This window comes from Nelumbo lutea, chromosome 1 (genome assembly GCF_056320005.1).
Source record: "Nelumbo lutea isolate HS-2025 chromosome 1, American lotus-T2T, whole genome shotgun sequence".
Lineage (NCBI taxonomy): Eukaryota > Viridiplantae > Streptophyta > Magnoliopsida > Proteales > Nelumbonaceae > Nelumbo > Nelumbo lutea.
Window position 1 is genome coordinate 152,798,821 of NC_142684.1, and position 21,029 is coordinate 152,819,849.

At 41.1% G+C, this 21,029-nt stretch overlaps 1 protein-coding gene across 2 annotated transcripts in view; it reads left to right on the plus strand.

Annotated features, from left to right (window-relative positions):
* The window catches only part of LOC148878453 (putative WRKY transcription factor 20), a 33,988-nt gene extending 13,367 nt beyond the window's left edge, over positions 1–20,621 (plus strand). For both annotated transcript variants that reach the window (XM_088954765.1, XM_088954774.1), the window contains exon 6: positions 19,874–20,621. In XM_088954765.1, coding sequence (XP_088810891.1) covers positions 19,874–20,381 — 508 coding nt within the window. In that variant the 3' untranslated portion in view covers positions 20,382–20,621. The remainder of the gene's footprint in view (positions 1–19,873) is intronic.
* The last annotated feature ends 408 nt before the right edge of the window (positions 20,622–21,029 follow it).

Sequence of the window (21,029 nt, forward strand, 5' to 3'; positions counted from 1 at the left end):
TTCCACTACCTAGAGGCGTGAGGTGTAAGTGTCCCGAACACAAGGCTCCTTAAGAGGAGGGGGGTTAGTTCAAAGGGGGATCTCATTTTTTCTTTATTTTTGATAAAAGTCTTTTATATTAAGAAGAATAAAGATGCATAACATTAGTTCAAAGGGGGGGGGGTCTTGTCGAAGCGGAGTAAGACCCCACTAACTCAAAAAAAAAAAAAGGGCTGCACCGAAAAGGGGGCAGCTTGCCCCCCCAGCCGAAGGGGAAAGGGGCAAACCACTTTCTTTCCCCTTATCTTTTCTTCCCTTCCCTCCCCTTTCCTTTTCTCTTTTTTTCTTATCTTTCTTTTTCTTTCCCTTCCCTTTCTTTTCCTTTCCTTTTTTTTTTTCTTTTTTTTTTCTGTCTTTTTATATCAGATGTGCATGAGGCGTACACCTCTAGCACGCCTCATGAAAAAAGCGCAAGAGGCGTTCACCTCAGAGGTGTCAGCGCTGCTGGCATACGCCTCAGGGCGTTTTGGGAGTGCCTCACTCGGAGGCGCGCCTCCAGGCGTACGCCTTTTAAAACACTCCTTTAGATGCATCTTGGATACTATTACCATTCTGCTTTGTTAAGGGCCACATCCAGCATTAAATTCTGGGTCTTCAGGTCATTTTTACCACCTTAATCTGTGCCCTTTTAGGCCTTCCTTAGCTCTTTTAGCACCCTTACATTAATTGGTGAAGGTAGATTTGGTCTTCTATTCCCATTCAATGCTTTTAGGCACATCAACATTGTCTTTTTGGCTCAATTTTTGGTCCTTTGTGATTTCTTTAGATGCATCGTGGTACATGTGCTAGGGGCTGTTTGATAATGGCGAAGGTGGCTGAACTGAATGACATTGTTTTGTCTTTTAATAAGTCATCAAGTAGGTTGTAAGCTCAACCACTGAATTGCATGTTGGGTTGATCACTATACCCAAATATTTTATTTATATGACTATTTTGTCCAGTAAAATACAAAGCAATAAGTCATTCACTTCAGTCAATTCAACTATTATCAAACAGCCCTTTAGTACTTAAGCATTATACTTGCTCTCAAACCCAGATCATGCAAAGCCTAGTGACTTAGCTTATCAAGCAAGCTCCAATTTCTGGACAAGTTCCTTTTGAGGATTTTTTATTTGTTTTTTAATTCAACCGTTAGTGATTTTTTAACATGTACTGTGTGATACATCATACATTTCAACCAAAAAGTAATGTGTTATTCAACATAGTAGCATTCCTACCTTCTTTTTTTTTTGATAAATAAAATTTCATTAAGAATTCATTATCAACAAAATAAACTGTTACAAGCATCCCAACGGGAGGCGCGAGGTGCAGCCTCACCCTTTAAAAGAAAAGAAACAGCACAAAAATCACAATTGGTCCCAATACAACTGAACCCTAGTTACTCCTTGTTTGGCTAAGAAATCAACAAATGAATTAGCCTCCCTCCCCACCCATTGTATGATTAAATTCATATGTTGTGTTGCCCATTTGAATTTCTTCAATTCATTTTTGTAGCACCATATCACTGAATCTGTATCTCTAAGCCAACCCACCTCCACCTTGGAGTCCCCTTCTATCACGAAGCACTCCACCCCTATCTCTCGCAATCTGTACACCTTGTAGGACTGCATACAGTTCAGCCCTTAAAGAGTCCCCATCCCCCATTGGTCTTGAGTAGTGCTCTCAGATTCCCATCCTTATCTCTGATAGTTCCTCCAATCCCAGATAGTCCTGGGTTGCCTTGACTACCCCCATCAAACTTTAGTTTCATGAAGCCTTCCATGGGTGGTGTCCAAATCAATCGTGTTTTAGCCTTTTGTATTGAACTAGAAGCTACTGAAAATCAATTCCTCCAAATGTCATCGAAGGAGAAACTTTTGAACAGTTCCACAGTTTGTAGCCAATGTATAGTTCTAGCCAAAACACAATCCATAATTTTCTGCTTGCTTCTCTCCTTCTCTTGGAAGGTTCTGGCATTTCTTCCTTCCCACAAAGTCCAAACCACTGCTGCTCTAGCACATCTCCACATCGTTCTTCCCCTTTCTTCGACCAAGTAAATGTAGATGGATCAAATAGCAGTTTAATCTCCAATGGCATATTCCACCTGCACCCAAATAAAGAGAAATTCCACACCAAATTTCTACATTTAAAGAACAGGAAATAAATAAATGAAAACAAGATTCACCATCGGACTGACGCAGAGTGCACCAATTTGGGGAAATACTCAAAAAAAGGCCTCTTCTTTTGCAAATAGTCCAAAGTGTTAATTTTCCCATATACTACTTCCCAACAGAAAGCCTTGATTTTAGGGGGGATTGGCTGAAACCAAACTTCCTTCCAAGGAAACAATGGAGAGGAAGAGGACTGGCAAAGAGCTTTAAAGAAAGAGGCACAACAGAAGAAACCTTTAGGATTTGGTAACCAAACTCTCCTGTCTAGTTTAGAGGGTTCTGATGTGGGCGCCGGCAGCAGCAGCAGAATTTTGTGCGGCAGCAAGCAGTAATTTAGTGTTCTCAGCAGCAACAATTTAGTGTTCTCATCCTATCTTATCTATTCAGTATTCTTACCTTATCTGCTTTCAGTAGCAGGGATTAGTAGGAGTCTTATCTATTCAGTGTTCTTATCTTATCAGTTCAGTAGTATGGATTAGTAGGGAGTCTTATCTTATCTTATTAGTTCAGTAGGATAGATTAAGGGAGTCTTATCTTATCTTATCTTATCAGTTCAGTAGGATAGATTAGTAGGGAGTCTTCCTAATTAGCAAGGAGTCTTCCTAAAAGTAGGACTCTTATCTCTTGTAATCTCCTATTTAAGGAGTTGAGAATATTGAATAAAGGCATTGAAAATTTCAGTCAAGAAAGAGAGCAAGGAGAGTTAGGTGATCTCTTGGACAAATAACCATTAGGGCGCCAAGATAAGTTCATCAAGAGTAGGGAGGAACAAGGGAAAACATGAGGTTTTCCCCGTGGACCGACCCCGTGACGAGATCCTATTCCTAGGCCTATAACAACTTGGTATCAGAGCAAGGCGTCATGGGTGACCTTGAGTAGTAGAAGACTAGGGTTTAGGATCTGGAGCTCAAGATCGTGGAAAACAGCACGGAGGTGCGCGAGATCAAGGACAACATCCGAGAATTAAGGCGCTTGATGGAGTTGTACTTTTCCAGCAAGGAAAGGAACCCGGAAGGGGCTGCAACCACAACTGGCCGCCGACCAGACGTGGCAGAATCGTCGGGTGAGCAGCAGGTCGTTGCACTAGCACAGGTTAGCAACACCCAGAATGTCCCGATTAAACAGGAATCCGGTGTCGCCGAGGTGTCGCAGAATCTTGGGATTGCATTTCTTCAAGTGGTTGCAGGTGCTGGGGCAAGTGCTGGTGAAGGAGCTTGTATGCCTCATGTTGCGGCTGCAAATGTTGCAAAAGAGTGTTTGTTAGCTACAGTCAGATCAGATCGTAGGGCTGCACATATCTGGGTGAATCTTGCTAATGCATACTATTTTGGCTGGTGATCATAGAAGTGCTGGAAGGTGCTTGGAGAAGGCAGCAAAACTGTAGCCTAATTGCATGTCAACTCGATATACTGTTGCGCTTCATCGTATCAAGGATGCAGAAAGGTCTCAAGATCCTAGGGAACAACTTTCATGGGCTGCGAATGAAATGGCTTCAATACTCAGAGAAGGGGACTCTGCAACAATTGAGCTTCGGATAGCATGGGCAGGACTTGCCATGGTTCATAAGGCTCAGCATGAAATTGTAGCAACGTTTGGAACTGGACATAATGATTTGACGGAAGTGGAAGAGCGAGCTCTGTACACACTAAAGCAGGCAATAGAAGAGGATCCATATGATGCGGTTCAGTGGCACTAGCTTGGCCTTCACAATCTTTGTACTCTACAGTTCAAGACATCTCAGAAGTACCTTAAGGCTGCAGTTGGCCGCGACAAAGAATGCAGCTACGCATGGTCAAATCTTGGTATCTCACTACAGCTATCTGAGGATGAACCCTCTTCATTGGAACCTGATCCAGGAGGGCAAAATCATTCCACCTATTCGGGATTCCTTTGACTGTGTTTCAAGACACCCATCCTGAATTCGAGCTTGAGGACAAGCTCGTTGTCCAGGAGGGGAGTAATGATGTGGGCGCCGTCAGTAGCAGTAGTAATTTAGTGCGGCAGCAGCAGTAATTTAGTGTTCTCAGCATCAACAATTTAGTGTTCTCATCCTATCTTATCTATTCAGTATTCTTACCTTATCTGCTTTCAGTAGCAGGGATTAGTAGGAGTCTTATCTATTCAGTGTTCTTATCTTATCAGTTTAGTAGTATGGATTTGTAGGGAGTCTTATCTTATCTTATCAGTTTAGTAGGATAGATTAAGGGAGTCTTATCTTATCTTATCTTATTAGTTTAGTAGGATAGATTAGTAGGGAGTCTTCCTAATTAGCAAGGAGTCTTCCTAAAAGTAGGACTCTTATCTCTTGTAATCTCCTATTTAAGGAGCTGAGAATATTGAATAAAGGCATCGAAAATTTTAGTCAAGAAAGAGAAAGGAGAGTTAGGTGATCTCTTGGACAAATCATCATTAGGGCGCTAAGATAGGTTCATCAAGAGCAGGGAGGAACAAGGGAAAACATGAGGTTTTCCCCGTGGACCGACCCGTGACGAGATCCTATTCTCGGGCCCATAACAGGTTCTAGGCAAACTTTATCCAAATGTAAGAGAAGCTCTTTCAAATAGGAGGCTTCTTCATCCCTCATCTCCCTTTGAAACCCAAAATCCCAATTAAGATTCAAAGGTGAAGTAGAAAGGACTAAAAATCTCGGAATCACCTTATTTTTGTATAAGAAAATGGAGTACAAGGAAGGAAACAAGTCCTTTAGGGGTTGGTCATCAAGCCAAATATCTTCTCAAAAATGGATTAGGTTCCTTGAACAAGTATCATACCCGATAAAACAGAGGAACTGAGGAAGCACGTTGTGGATTGCTTTCCAAGGTGTTGTCAAAGTAGCTAGACGTGATACACCAGCATCCCAGCCACTCTCCAATCTCCCATGAATACTATCCACTACTTCAGCCCACAAATTTTCTTGCTCAAGTGACCACCTCCATAACCATTTTCCTAAAAGAGGTGTGTTTTTCTTTCTCAAATTCCCAAGACCTCCACCCTCTTCCTTACTTTTGCACACAATACCCCAATTGATTAAGTGGTCTTTTCTTGTTTCTTTTGTTTCCCAAAGGAAATATCTCATAATTGATTAAGTAGCATTCCTACCTTCAACCCAAAAGTTCTTACTTTCAAAGTTTTGGGCTTTTTCCTTTTGTATTTTGGGTTTTTTCTTTTTTCTTTTTTCCAGATCTTTCAATACATATTTCTGTTGTCTATTTATGTTAAATACTTTGTAACATTATCCACTGAAAATGTGTAGTTGCATTCCTACTCCAGAATATACCTTCAACCAGAAAAGTGTCCGAAACTTAAAATTTTTGGGTTGTTTCCTTGGTAATTTTCTACTATATTTCCAGATTTTGTAATGTTAGGATAGAATTTTTTTTTTATCAATAACTGTGGATTGAATTAATATTAAAAATATGAGAAAATTACAGGGCAAGGGGGCTAAACAATCTTAGCTCCCAAGAACAACCATTAAGCATCAAAAGAACAAAAATTACAAGGCAGCCCAAAAAATAGAATGTCTATTCATCCCTTGTCTAGCTAGACCATCTGCCAAAGAGTTCGCACTTCTTTTTACCCATTTGTATTGGATTTCCATGTCCTTAGTCAACGACTTGAATTTCCTCTTTTCATTACTGTAATTCCAAAGTCTAAGACTATCCTCTTTCAGCTAGTTTACCACCACTTCGGAATCTCCTTCTATGATCAACTTGTTAATATGCATATCTTTGATTCTTTGTACCCCTTCAAGAGCTGCAAGAATCTCAGCTCTCAAAGAATCTCCCACCCCAACTGGTCTAGAATACATAGGTAACAGCTTCCCTTGTTCATCTCTTATTACTCCTCCTATCCCGGATGGCCCTGGATTGCCTAAGCTGCTGCCATCAAAGTTCAGTTTAACAAAGTCATGGGGTGGGGGGATCCAACAAACATTTGAGGCCTTCCTCATTGGAACAAGTTCTGCTATCACCTTCCACTTTCTTTGCAGTTCATCAACTGAGAATTCTACGAACAGAGCCAAGGTTTTCAGCCAGTGTATAACCCTAATGTGGATGACCTCCAGCATTGCTTCCAAACTTCTCTCCTTATCTGTAAATATTCGTGAATTTCTCTCCTCCCAAATAGTCCAACAAACTGCAGCCCTCATACACCTCCACATAAACTTGGCCCTTTTTGTTGGCCGAAACGACATACATGTGAATAGGTTTCACACATTTGAAGGGGGGGTCCACCTGCACCCAAACAAATATGTGCACCACTCCCAAATGATGTTAGTGAACTGACAGGAGATTAGTAAGTGATATCCAGACTCACCATCAGCTTTACAGAGGACACACCAGTGAGGACAAAAACAACTATTGGGTCTTTTTCTTTGAAGTAAATCTACTGTGTTAACTCTTTCTAGAAAGGCTTCCCAACAGAAGCTCCCAACCTTAGGAGGTATAGGATGACACCACACCTCTTTAACAGGGAAAGGCAAGCCCGTAGAAGAAGAATGTGTGAGAGCGCTAAAGAAAGAGGCACAAGTGAAAGAACCAGAGGGGGTGAGAGTCCAAATTCTACTATCTGCCTTTGTTGGCTCTAGGAACACCCCTTCAAGAATGGATAGCAGTGATGAGATACCATCAAGCTCTGTGTCCCCGATATCTCTTCGCAGGCCCAAGTTCCAACCGACCCCAGAAATAGAATTAGAAGGAACAATGAATGAAGACACCGGTTCATTTTTAAAAGTGGAAAGGGCAAAAAGGCTTGGGAATTGTCTTTTAGGGAGGAGTCCCCAATCCAAACATGTTCCCAAAAATTAATGAGATTGCCTGAGTGCAAGTTATACTTGATCCATGGAGAGAACAAAGGTAGAATAGCTTGAATAACTTTCCAAGGAGATGCTCTTGTACTCCTTGCCAGAATCATGTTAGGATAGAAAATTTTGGCCATTTATATTAAATATTTGGGCAATAATATCTGTTTAACAAATGTTTTTTTTGAAGATAAAATGAAAATTCATTAAAAGAAGAAAAAGATTACATCCTGATAGGTGATAAAGAATCACCCGTATACACCCAACCTCAAAAAACTGATAGAAAAAACAAAACTAAAAACCATCCAAGTTACAAAGTTTAAACTCCAAAATATCCCCTAATCTGACATCCCAATCCTCTCTTAAGACTAGGAAAAAGCTGGAGAGACCAAAAACCAAACTGATGATGCGCGATCCGGTCGGTCTTTAGCTGCCGGTTACCTTGCCTTTGACTGAGCTGAAGATGCCTGAAACAAGGAAGAAAATGGAGACTTTCGGGGAGGAACCCGGTAGGAACACTCTGACTCAAGTTAATGCTCTTGAGAAGGCAAGGGAAAATGATGGATTTCAAGACCAGAAAGCACAAAACATCACATACCTCTTTCTCTGGGGGAGGGAGGCCTTTTATAACCACCTCGTACACTTACTCCCAAATTTTTGCCAAGTCAGGTATAACCGCCTCTGTGGGGGGCAGGCACAACCACCACTGTCCTTTCTGCCAGGGCCGTCTCTGCCACAATTGAGATGGCGGTGGCAGGTGACCGTTACGGCATGATTGCCGTCTGTCAGACCCAGACCAGTCAGGCGTGCTGCCCCAGAGTACGGATCTGTCAGATATGGTTTCACAGTCGCGCGACCTGGAGCCGAGGTGCCGGAGTGGTGCGCGAGATGAAGTCTTGAGTTCGGATGAGTTGGTCTTGTCCCATAGTGCTGGCATATGGTCCGAACTGACCCGAGGTGGGCTAGTTTCGGCCTTGCCCTTCGTGGGCTTCGCCGTTAGCCTCGGGATTCTTTAGGGAGAGTTCGGGTTTTTCCTCCCAGGAAGCGTGGGTCCCTTTTGGGAAGCTGGGGCCTCTTCTTGGGGAGCTCGGGCCTCTCTTTGGGACGGCCGTGCTATGTCATCGTGCCGAGTTGGCGTTCCTGCCAGGTCATCTCGTTTTTTTCCACGTGTCGCACAGCCGAGGGGTCGGGCCAAATCTACCTCCATCACAAACTGTAACCAAGATACTAACGGCTACCACCATTTTGATCAGATTCCAACATTTGACATCTGAACCTCTTCTGATCTTTTCTTTCATAAACTTACAGAACCGGGAAAAATGCTGGCATGTAGTGCAACCTTGAAGGCAGCAGAAACAGAACTCCCCCTGTCAAAACCAAGACTTCTGCAACTCCTCAAAAGCTTCCTCTCTTACCAACCACTGCTTTGCAGCTCCTCTGTCATTCTTCATCCACTATTCCTTCCTCCGTTCCCCCCCCCCCCCCATCAATCCTCCCAGACTTTCAGTTAGTTTGCCTCTTCCCTTTGTTTCGTTCAATTGCTTTCCTAACCACTTCTCCCCCCCCCCCCCCCCCAAAGAACAATCCAAGAGACTTTCCCAATTTCAACCTGTCTATCAGCTAGACTATTGACACCCACTCTTTTTTTTTTTTTTTTATCAGTAACAGAAAACTTTCATTAAATTATAAAGAAGGTTAAAATACAATAGAATTACATAGTAGCCCAAAGCAAATGGCTTCTTCCCACCCCCTGTTTGGTCAAAGCATCTGCAAATGAATTAGCACATCTTTTAACCCACCGGACATGCACATCCATTCCTTGGGTTAGCCACTTGAAATGCATTTTTTCATTAATGTATGCCCATAACCCATCGTTTGCCTTCTCTATCCAGCCAATTACCACTTGCGAATCTCCTTTAGTAATCAACTTATTTATATTCAACTCCTTAGCCCTTTTTACCCCCTCTAGGAGGGCCTGAACTTCTGCTCTCAAAGAATCTCCAAGTCCAATTGGTCCTGAAAAAAAGAGCTATAACTGAACCTGTCTCTGTTTTGAACACACCACCAACTCCTGATGGCCCAGGGTTTCCTTCACTACTCCCATCAAAGTTGAGTTTGATAAAGCCTTCCATCGGAGGTAGCCACATTGGATGGACATTAATTCTGCTAGTAGCTGAGACTGCTATTTCCTGCCAATTATTCATGATGGTCTCTATTGAAGCATCCTCAAAAAGATTCATTGCTTTTACCCATTGTGCTACCCTCAATGAGATTACTTCTATAATTGAGTCCCTACTTTCCTTTTCAGCAAATATCCTTTGGTTCCTTTCCTCCGAAATCGTCCAATAAACTTCTGCCTTAGTGCATCTCCACAAGATTTTTCCCCTCTTTTTGATCCGGCTACCAACTACATAGGTGAAGAGGCTATGAATGCTTGATGGAGGAGTCCACCTGCAACCAAATAAAGAGAGAAACCACTCCCAAATAGAAGAAATAAAAGGGTAGGATATAAGTAAATGAGAGCAAGACTCACCATCAGCTTTACAAAGGGTACACCAGTGCGGGGACAAGCACCAAAAAGGCTTTTTTTTTTTGAAGGTGATCGCAGGTATTAATTCTTTCCAAAGCTATTTCCCAACAAAGTGCTCCGACCCTAGGTGGGACCGGTCTTCCCCACACTTCTTTAGAAGGGAAGGGAAAGGCAGGAGTAACAGAAGAGTGGGCTAGGGCATTGAAAAAGGAGACACAGCTGAAAGAGCCAGAAGAAGAAAGGGTCGGGAATCCCCCTTTGTCGGATCTAAAAAAACCTTTTGAAGTACCTGAATTAGGGACCACACCAATTCCATCTCAGAATCTCTGAGACCTCGTTTGAATCCCAAATCCCAATTAATTTGAAGTCTTGGGCCAACAGAAGAAACTAAAGATGAGGCAGTTAAGTTTTTGTACCTAGAAAGGGAGAAAAGGGAAGGGAATTGATTTTTAAGTGGTGTCTCCCCCATCCACACATGCTCCCAGAACCTTACAATATTTCCAGAACACAAATTGTACCTAACAAAGGGTAGAAAACGAGGAAGAATGGCATGGATGGCTTTCCAAGGTGCTATTGTTGAAGCTCTAGCCGAAATTCTGTTATCCCAACCATCTGCCATCAGCCCGTGAATGCTCTTGATCGCTTTTGTCCATAGTGTCTTGGTCCACCAGAAATCTCCATAACCACCTACCCAGCAAGGCTGTATTCCTCTTCTAAATGTTCCCAATTTCTAGACCCCCTAACTTCTTACTTCTAATCACCATTTCCCATCTCACCTTATGATCCCTCCTCTCCTCACCTGGTTCCCATAAAAAATCCTTCATTACCTTCTCTAGCCTTCTATAAATCCCCACAGGCATCCTAAATACCGAAAGGAAATAAACTGGCAGATTTGCTAGTGTCGATTTGATCAAAGTAATTCTTCCACCCATCGATATGTAATTCCTTTTCTAGGAGGCAAGCCTTTTTGAGAATCTATTCACCACTGGGTTCCAAAAATTCACGCTTCTAGGGTTGCCTCCCAAAGGTCCAAATAAGTCACAGGCCACTGACATACCTCACACCCCAATATTGTTGCACATTCCAATACTTCTTCATCTTCCATGTTGATACCTGCTACACAAGTCTTATTGAAGTTGACTTTTAGATTTGTCATTTTCTCAAATACTTGTATCACCTCCTTCATATTCCTCACCCAACTTAGATCACCTCCCTCACATAATAGAACAGTATCATCAGCAGATTGCAAATGAGTGATAGGTACTCTTTCTCTTCCCACTCTCCAACCTCTCACCAAACCCCTCAAATCTGCTCTTTGAAAAAGAATACCTAGCACTTCTGCTACTAGAGTGAACAAGAAAGGAGAAAGAGGGTCCCCCTGTCGAATGCCTCTGATGGCTGGAAAGTGGTCAACCACTATGCCATTAACCAAGAGTGAGTAATGACAGGTACTAATGCAACCTTTAATCCACTTACACCACCTATCTCCAAAACCAAAATTCCTCATTACTTCCACTAAGAAATCCTAGTCTACCAAATCATAAGATTTCTCTAAATCAAGCTTGCAAATCAAGCCTTTCTTTCTAGATCTCTTTAGCTCCTCCACACTCATTGGCAATAAGGATTTGGTCCAAGATCTGCCTATCCTTTACAAAGGCCCCTTGATTTAAGGAAATAATAGAAGGTAGCACTGATCCAATTCTTCTTGATAGCACCTTGGCAATGATTTTATAAAGACTATGAACAAGACTAATGGGCCTAAAGTCCTTAGGTTGTAATGCTCCTGCTTTCTTTGGGATCAAAGCAATGAAGGTAGAATTTAAGCTTGGATTAATTACTCCTCCGTTAAAAAATTCATCAAACACCTTTTGGATATCCTCCTTCAAAATGTCCCAACAGTCTTGGTAGAAAGCCATAGTAAAGCCATTTGGACATGGTGCTTTAGATATATCTATTCAAAAAACTGCTTCCTTTATTTCCTCCAAATCAAACCTTCTTTCTAACCATCTTTTTTGATCATCCTCAATTCTTGGCCACTCCAACCCTTCCACACCAAGTCTTCTAGAGAGAGGTTTTCTGAATATCGACTTGAAATGGTTAACAATGGCACTAGCAATTTCAAATTGTTGATCAGTTGTCTCCCTTTCAACTTCCAATTTGGATATGAAAATTTCCCTCCTGTCATTGGCTAAGTTGAGGAAGAATTTTGTGTTTCTATCCCCTTCCTTTAACCAGGTTTGCCTAGATTTCTGCCTCCACGAGATCTCCTCTTTAAAAATAATATCCTCCAATTCCTTTCTCAGCCTCCCTCTCTCTTGCTTTTCTCTTTCTCCAAAAATTTCATCTTTTTCTTTATTATCCAATATCTCAATATTGTTAATTACCTCTTGTTTTTTCTTTTCTAATCTGCCAAATTGTTGAGCATTCCAAATCCTGATCCTTGCTTTCAACTCTTTAAGCTTATGCTGAAATTTCATACCCTCCCACTTATCACTAGTATTAATCTCCATCCACTAGTCCTTTACCTTTTCTCTAAACCCTTGGTGACTAATTTGCATGTTCTCAAACCGAAAAGGGGCTGGGCCATTTCCTCTTAGCTCAACCTTGGGTAAAGAGATAGGCCAGTGATCAGAGGTTAACCTAGGTAAAGCCGTAGAGACCAACCCTCCCTAGTGGGCTTCCCAATCCACTGTAAATAAGAATTTATCAAGTTTAGAGCAAATTGGGTTTGATTGCATATTAGACCAAGTGAAGTTACTACTCACAAGGGGCAACTCCTTCAATTCACAATTGTTTATGAATTCATTAAACTTCTTCATACTTGTGGTTTCCCTTTGTCTCATCTTATTAGACTCCTCAACAAATCTTATCACATTGAAGTCCCCTCCAATATAACATGGTCCATACCACAATCCCCGTATATCTTCAAGCCCTTCCCACATTTCATTCCTCTCCCTATACCCATTAGGTCTATAAATGCATGTTAACACCCATTCAAAACCATCCTCTTCATTTTGAAATTTAAGAGACACTGTAAACTTCCCCATCAATTCCACTTTTCCAGCAACATGTTCTTCCATAGTACCACCATACGACCTGAGGAACCCCATGACGGTGACATTGCTCAACCTATGCCCCTAGACCTCCATATACTTCTGGCCCATCTGTCATCAAATGTCGAAAGCTTAGTCTCTTGCAACAAAACAACATCCGGCTTCTCCTTTTTCAGCAATTCCTTTATTAAAGTTCTCTTCCATGCGCTCCCTAAACCTCGAACATTCCAACTGATCGTTTTCATAAAGTCACTTTGATTTTATATCCCTTACCTCAGCCCCTTGAATTACTTGCCCCCTCTTCTCCTACCCTTCCTCTCACTAAACTCTCTATCTCCCTCCACATCAAGCTTTAACCTCTCCACCTCACTCATCTTCCTTTTTCTCACCTTCACCTCAGTTTTCTTGGTCCTTAAGTAGGTTTTTAGGTCATTGGGATTCTTCACCTTACAACCCAACTTCTCCACAATACTTTCTGTCCTGTCTTCTTCCTTTTTGTTAGCCATCAAAACTTCCCCCCTGTTCATATCTTCCTTACTCTCTGTGTGTTTATTTTCCTCTATCTCCTTTCTCGTCATTTCTTCCAAATGTTGTTCAATTAAACCCCAAATTCTTTCTCCCATCTCTTCAACAACTACAATCTCACCCCCAATTTCAGTGTTAATCTTTTTTGCATCCACGGCCGGCGGCAAAAAGAGAGGCTGGAAACCTGGAGAATTGGCACGAGACAGCGAATCCACTTTATTACCCAAAAACAAATTTACTACCAGTTCCATCTTCTCTTCTCCGACGTCTAGTATAGCTTTGTTTTCGCAGAAAGGAAGTAACACAACCATTGCTTTAATGTGAAGCTCTTTCTTCACTGACTCTAGAACCCCCTGCCAGTCGTTCACCTTGCTCCTTAAGTAGGTTTTTAGGTCATTGGGATTCTTCACCTTACAGCCCAACTTCTCCACAATACTTTCTATCCTGTCTTCTTCCTTTTTGTCAGCCATCAAAACTTTCTTAACCGTTGTCAGTTCCATCTTCTCTTCTCCGACGTCTAGTATAGCCCTGTTTTCGTAGAAAGGAAGTAGCACAGCAGTTGCTTTAATGTGAACCTCTTTCTTCACTGACTCTAGAACCCCTTGCCAGTCGTTCACCTTTTTCTGAAGATTAATAACATATTTGTTGGCCCATATTCCTTTCTCTACCTCCATCGCAAGTTTGGTTGCAGACTGTGAGTTCGCGACTACCGGAGAAATATTCTCTTTTTCGAAGGGGTCTGGGATCCAAGTTTCGATGGTTTGGCCTTGTTCTTCTTCCACTGTCTCCACTTTACCACCATCCTTAACACCCTCTGCGATGAGCATCAAAAAGTTTTGTAGGGACTTTGTGAACAACTTCCACCCCCTGCTATTCTCCCTCCTTAAAACTCTTCTATAACTGTAACGAACCACCCCTTCTGGTTCCATTTGAGGACTGCTTCATATTTCCGGTCCAAGGATGACATCGAACTTCTCCATCCTTGTTTCTTCACTGATAGTATAGCTCCATCAACAAAACCTTGTAGCCATTGCAAGGCTTCTCCAACCAGGAAAACCGTAGCCCTTCTCTCCTCCCTTGTCTTCAGAGACCATTGTCCTTTGATTCTTTGTTCTTCTAAGACAATTTTTTTAGCTTCAATATGCAACACTCGTCTCCACTTGGTTACCTTTGCGTGTTTCTCCGTCACCGCAATCCGCCGCCGTCACCGGAACCGCCACTTCCAGTCAAGTCATCTCACTCCTTTGCCCTCAACAGTACAAAGAAGATAAGACATGGATCCAATCCATTATGCTCATCAAACTGCAGATTTTAAGTTCGACTGTTTATTAATTATCTACCTTTTTAGTAGATGACAACCACTTTCCCCCACTTCCTCATGATGTCATTAAGGTAAAAAAATGATGAGAATACGTCCAATGATTTTTTGCAATATGCTATCCTTACTGCAATGCATTTGATTGAGGCTTCCTTACTTCTTGCTCTTTGAAAGCATCCTCTCTTCCCAAATTGTTCAAACAACAGCTGCTCTAATGCATCTCCACATGATTTTTCCTCTTTTCCTTACTGACACCAACTCTTTCCTTTTTGAAAAAAAAAAGTAATGTATTGCTTGTATTAAATCTGAAAGGGATTGATCAAGATTCAGGATCTAAAGAAAGCATCATAAAATCCATATACTGTGTGACTCTACAAAAATGAACATCCTATCCCTCCAATTGCATACAAAATTCATTGATGGACAAAACATGTTTTCCAAGAAAAGTAAGCGTAATGAGAGACATCCTAAACTCTCCTCTTCATTGACAACTGTTAGAACAAGTTATACTGAACCCAGACTTGTGTATGGAAGTAGCCAGCCAAAACTAAAGACTTACAAAAGAAGAAATCCACGTCAGCTCTCAGATGCAACTGATAACAGAGTGACATAATCGAATGTAACAAGAACTGGGATATGACTTCTAAGAATGTAACAGAATGTAACGAACCTCATCAATAACAAATAGAGCAAATAAAGAAGATAGCAAGATTACTCAGACAAACCTCGAATCTCTCTCTCTCTGTCTCTCTCTCCTTGTCTGATTCAAGGAGGTGGTTCCTCATCAGAACCCTGAGTTAGGCAGTTCCTAACAATTTGGTATCAGAGCTAAGATGCTGAACACATGAGCAACTTCAATGGATGCCTGAGTCCACCAAGTTGAAGTAGAGCTCCATCTTGTATCAGGAGACATAAGCTGGATTTACGCGTGGGTTATCATCAAATTAGAGTGCACATAGATGACATACCCAAAACAGCATTTCACACTCACGATGGACATTGTGAGTTCCGGGCCATGCCATTTGGGATCACAAATGCCCCGGCAACCTTCCAAGCTCTCATGAATCATCTATTCCATCCTTACACCGGTTTATACTGTTTTTTTTTATGATATCTTAGTCTACAGCCCCACATGGTCCCAACACTTGGAGGAGTTAGGAGTTACTTAGAAGATTATCTTGTACAATCAGTTATATGCTAAAGAATCTAAGTGTGCTTTTGGCCAATCCCAAGTACACTACCTGGGCCACATAGTAGAAGGGCGCATTCAACAATGGCTTGTGCCTACAAATGTGAAGGAACTTTGAGCCTTCCTGGGCTTGACAGGATACTACCGTTGCTTCATTAGAGGCTATGGCCTCATTGCTGGCCCATTGACAAATTTACTAAGAAAAGATGCCTTCACATGGACTCTAGAAGCCCAACAGGCCTTTGAAAATCTCAAAGCAGCTTTGTCCTCACCACCAGCATTGACATTACCTAACTTCAACAAAACATTTGTTGTAGAATGCAATGCATCTGGTCAAGGGATCAGAGCCATATTGATGCAGGAAGGGAAACCCCTTGCCTTCTTTAGTAAGGCATTTTCAGTACAACGAGGATCTAACTCGGTTTACACAATGGAGCTGGTATTAGTCTTGTCTGTCTTACATTGGCGCTCCTATCTACTTGGGTGCAAATTCATAATCAGAACTGATCACCAAAGTCTTAGATTCTTACTAGGACAGTGGACTCTCTTCCCAGATCAGCAATGCTGGGTCTCAAAATTCATGGGTTTTGATTATTGAATTGAATATCAGCCCGGGGCAACCAACAAAGTGGCTGATGCACTGTCGAGACACCTAGAACTGCAGCGGCTGCAGGTTTCTCTCAGCCCACAACAAAACTTTGGGACCAAATTCGAGAGGAGGCAGCTACAAGTCCAGAACTATAGCAGACAAAAGACTGTCTTTCATGGCAATCTGGTTCTAGAAACAATTACTTGCTCAAGGGGCCCTTACTCTACCATAAACACAGGTTAGCGCTACCAACCATCTTGGCCCATATTGGCCCATTGTTAGATTACTTTCATGCTTCACCCATAGGGGGTCATTGGTGCTCCACACATACAAGCATGTTGCATCTTAGTTCTATTGGAAGGGAATGATGGAAACTATTCGGAACTACATTGCCAACTGCAAGACTTGTCAACAGTGTAAATACAAGGCCCAATCTCCAGCAGACCTGCTCCAGCCACTTCCAGTCCCCACCCAAATTTGGGAAGACAATTCTATGGATTTCATTACTGGGCTTCTGCTATCAGCAGGTAAATCAGTGATCTTAGTCGTGGTAGACCACCTCACCAAGTAGCCCTTCTCCATGGATTTCCCAGATCAATTCTGTTTGATAGAGACCATATCTTCCTCAGTACCTTTTGGAGAGAACTATTTCAGGTGCAGGGAGTTCAGCTAAGGAAGTCCAGTCCACTAGCTACCATCCACAGTCGGATGGGCAAACAGAGGTAGTCAACAGGTGCTTGGAGACATGCCTGTGTTGTTTTTCCGGCTCCAAACCCAAATTTTGGGCCCAATGGCTCTACTGGGCTGAGTGGTAGTACAATACCACCTATCATGTGGCTGCTGGGATGACACCCTTCCGTACCATATATGGTTGAAACCCTCCTAATCTACTACCCTATGAAAAGGGTTTCTCTCCAGTTGCATCATTGCAAGAAGAAGCCTGACACAACGGGATGCTACTCTACAAGAGCTCAAACATAACTTGAACCAAGCATAGCAGTGGATGAACACTCATATGACAAGCACCAGCAGGAAGTGGAGTATCAAGTGGGTGACTTCGTATACTTGAACTACTTCCCTACCGCTCCCTATCAGTAAGGCAGCAATGCTGGAACAAGCTGGCTCCACGCTACTTTGGGCCTTTCAAGATCATTGAGAAGATTGGCAAGCTTGCCTACCGCTTGGAGCTACCTGAACACTAGTATTCATCCTGTCTTCCACATTTCAGTTCTGAAGAAATGCCTCAAGTCAGATGTGGTAAGCCAGCCCGCTCTACCCAAGTTTACTGAAGACATGGGCCACATGGCATTAGTCACGGAACACAGTCCATCATTGATTTTCGTTGGGTGAAGAAAGGACATCATGTGGAACCGGAAGCTCTGGTAGTATGGTCTCAATTACCCAAGGAAGATGCAACATGGGAGTCTTATATCCAGCTCCACCACCAATTTCCCGAATCTTGACCTTGAGGCCAAGGTCCAGCTTAACACGGGGGGGGGGGGGGGTAATGTTAGAACAAGTTATACTGAACCCAGACCTGTGTATGGAAGTAGCCAGCTGAAACTAAAGACTTTCAAAAGAAGAAGTCCACGTCAGCTCTCAGATGCAACTGATAACAGAGTGGCATAACCACAATACCAAATGTAACAAGAACTGGGATATGACTTCCAAGAATGTAACAAACCTCATCAATAAATGCAAACAGAGCAAATAAAGAAGACAGCAAGATTACTCAGGACAAACCTCGAATCTCTCTCTCTCTCTCCCTCTCTTAACTCTCTCCTTCTCGTCTCATTCAAGGAGGTGGTTTCTTATCAGAACCCTGAGTTAGGCAGTTCCTAACAACAACTGTGACTTGTCATCAGCCACTTCTTTCCTAATCACCTCCTTAACCTTCGTTATATTTTCATTTTAATTAAAGAGAAGCTAGTTGAGTTTGCTACCATATGTATGGACTTCCATTTTTTTTTTCTTTTTTTTGCAAGTCATATATATGAAATTGGGTGACTGAGTTTGTTATCATATGCATGGAATTGATTAATTGATACTTCTGGTATATATGCCTCATAGCATTTGAATATTCTGTCATAATGGTTCTGTGTGGTTGCCAAGAAAAAGAAGCAAAGAAAATGAAAGGATTTTTTTCTTAAACATGTTTGGTGGGAAAGAAAAGAGAACAATTTTCAAAACATTAGCTGGAGGTAGTTGGTCCCACTCGGCTATTTTGGACTTAACATTCCACTATAGCTTTGTAAGGAAAATATAATCACCACTTATAAGAAAATTATTGGAATCAAGATTTTTCAAAAAGATATTGGAATCGAGAAAATTCCATAGTAAGCCCACCGACTTTCTTAGGCTAACCAAACAGCCATTTTAAATGTCTTAGAGAAAACTCTCTCTCTCTCTCTCTCTCTCTCTCTCTCTCTCTCTCTCACTCTTTCTCTCTCTCTCTCACACACACAAACATTTTGAGCAAGAGCCAAAATTATATTCAACATTTTACATTTTTATCTTTGCTTTTTTCTTTTCAAATATGTACTAGTCTCCATGCATTAAATAATTACCAAAACAGATGAAAAAATTGAACTCTACAATCATCACTGGAATTGTCATGAATATGATTTTGGAGAAACAGGTGTACAGTGGGAAAGAAGATTGGTTTTTGTGAGCTTTAATAGTTTGCTTCAGATGCTAAGATAGTCTAGTCAGCTAAAATGAGCCTAATTCCAACTATTTTTAGTTGGTTATATGAATTCTGGTGCTCCATCTACTCTATCTAGGGCCTAACTTTTGTTAAATCATAAATTCTTTTAGCTTTTCCTCACTGTTTCAACACAAAAGCTTATAGCTATTTCCATTGTGGATTTGTGGTCTTTGATATGCACTAGATGTCAATGAGAGTGACTTTGTTTCTAATTTTATGTTTTCTTACCTTTCTTCCACCTCAACATCTTCATTTTAACTACGCTATTCCATGGATGCAAATGTCTTAAAGTCAAAATAATTTATCTTATGAAGCATGGTTATTACTGTCTTATAAGATTTTCCCTTTTGTTTTCTTGAATGAGAAGGTTGCCTCAATTCCTGATTCCTCATCCATGTCAGAATCTTATTCCATCTTAGCTGTTCATTTCCTCTATTCAATTATTGATCTTGATTTAATAGTCAAGATAAAACCATTTGAGCCTGCTTTTTTGGTGGTGTTTGCAGCATTAATCTGCTCTCTTGCTTGGGTAATAATATTATTCCTTCAAACAGTTCTATCCCATTTTGATTGGTTCCATGTTCCTTTTAATAGTTCAATGAAGACCCTAGCTTGCTATAGGACATCTCTACCATATTTTTGATTTTCCAGTGATATCAAGACCTGTGGGAACTTTGTTCTCGTATCAAGTAATTGGTCTGACTTTCCATTTCTAAATCCAAAAAGAAGTTAATGAACATAGGATAATTTGTTTCTCCTTACCTAGTCCTTTTTGAAGCCACTTTGATATGTATGATATATTGTAAAGCACCCTGTATGTGCTTCACTAATGATATTTCGGTTTACAGAAATTATGGCTTATAGTTGAAGACGGTATATATCTTGTAAGATAGAAATATACCACATTTTGGGTGGGCATGCATTCATTCAAGTATTTTAGATCAATAATGGTAATTTCCTGCTCATGTTGTCTAGGAGTTATTACAAGTGCACAAATGCTGGATGCCCAGTCAGAAAACATGTGGAGAGGGCATCGCATGATCCAAAAGCAGTTATTACAACATACGAAGGAAAACACAACCATGATGTACCTGCTGCAAGGACTAGTGCTCATGACACAACAGGAAATATTGATTATAGTACAGCATTAAATGGTATGTTAAGTTCTAGGTTGGAAGAAAATGATACAGTTAGCCTTGATCTTGGGGTTGGCATCAGCTCAAGTCCTGAAAATAGATCAAACGAGAAGCAGCAAAGACTGGATGCTAAACCTGCACAAATTGAAACCAATGTTACTGCTCTTGGTTGTAATAAGGTAATTGAGGCAACCCCAGTTTCATATTATGTTGGCATAAATGATGGTGTGGATCGGTATGGATCAAGAGAAAATGGAGGTGAAAGCTTTAGTTTTGAGACTTATCCTTCAAGTCATTCCTCTAACCCCTACCAGCAGAACACAGGAAGATTACTAATGGGCCCATAAAAGATTATTGCAATGTATCCAACAACAATAAAACTGTGGCTACTTCACGCGAAAAGGCAAATGTCTTGTTAAAATATATATATTGACTCACTAATCCTCTATTCCTGTATTTCATCAACTGTTTCTTGAAACTTTGTTTTCCCCCAGAGTACTGCCTCTTGTTGTATATGTCATTAACCTTTGTAAACTGAATGTGTACAAATATGAAACCAATACAGGAAAAAAGTTTACAACTAAAAATTTGTTTATTCTAGGGGATTTTAGAAAAAAAAGTATCTATTAGTTCTTTTTAACAAGCTCTTATTTGCAGCTAAAAAAATTCTTAGTTTCTGTTCCTAAAATTGCAGAGTGCAAATACTGTAATTTATGGTTTTAATAAGTGGGAAGGGAATATGCTTTGCATCCATGCGCCTTAGGTGGTAAATGGAAGTGGCAGTTGAAGCTGTCTGCTCTGTATTCTAATATAAACTTTTAAAAATTAGTAAGTTGGTGAGATTGAGTTTTCCATGCCTACCTTTCTTTTGAGAAACTAGTTAATGACCATACTCGGGTAACTTGAGACCTACTATTAAAGTGTTGATGTATTTAGGCTGAGTTTTTTTTTTTTTTATTTATTTGATTTAGGGGACTAAATTAGGTTTGGTTTGT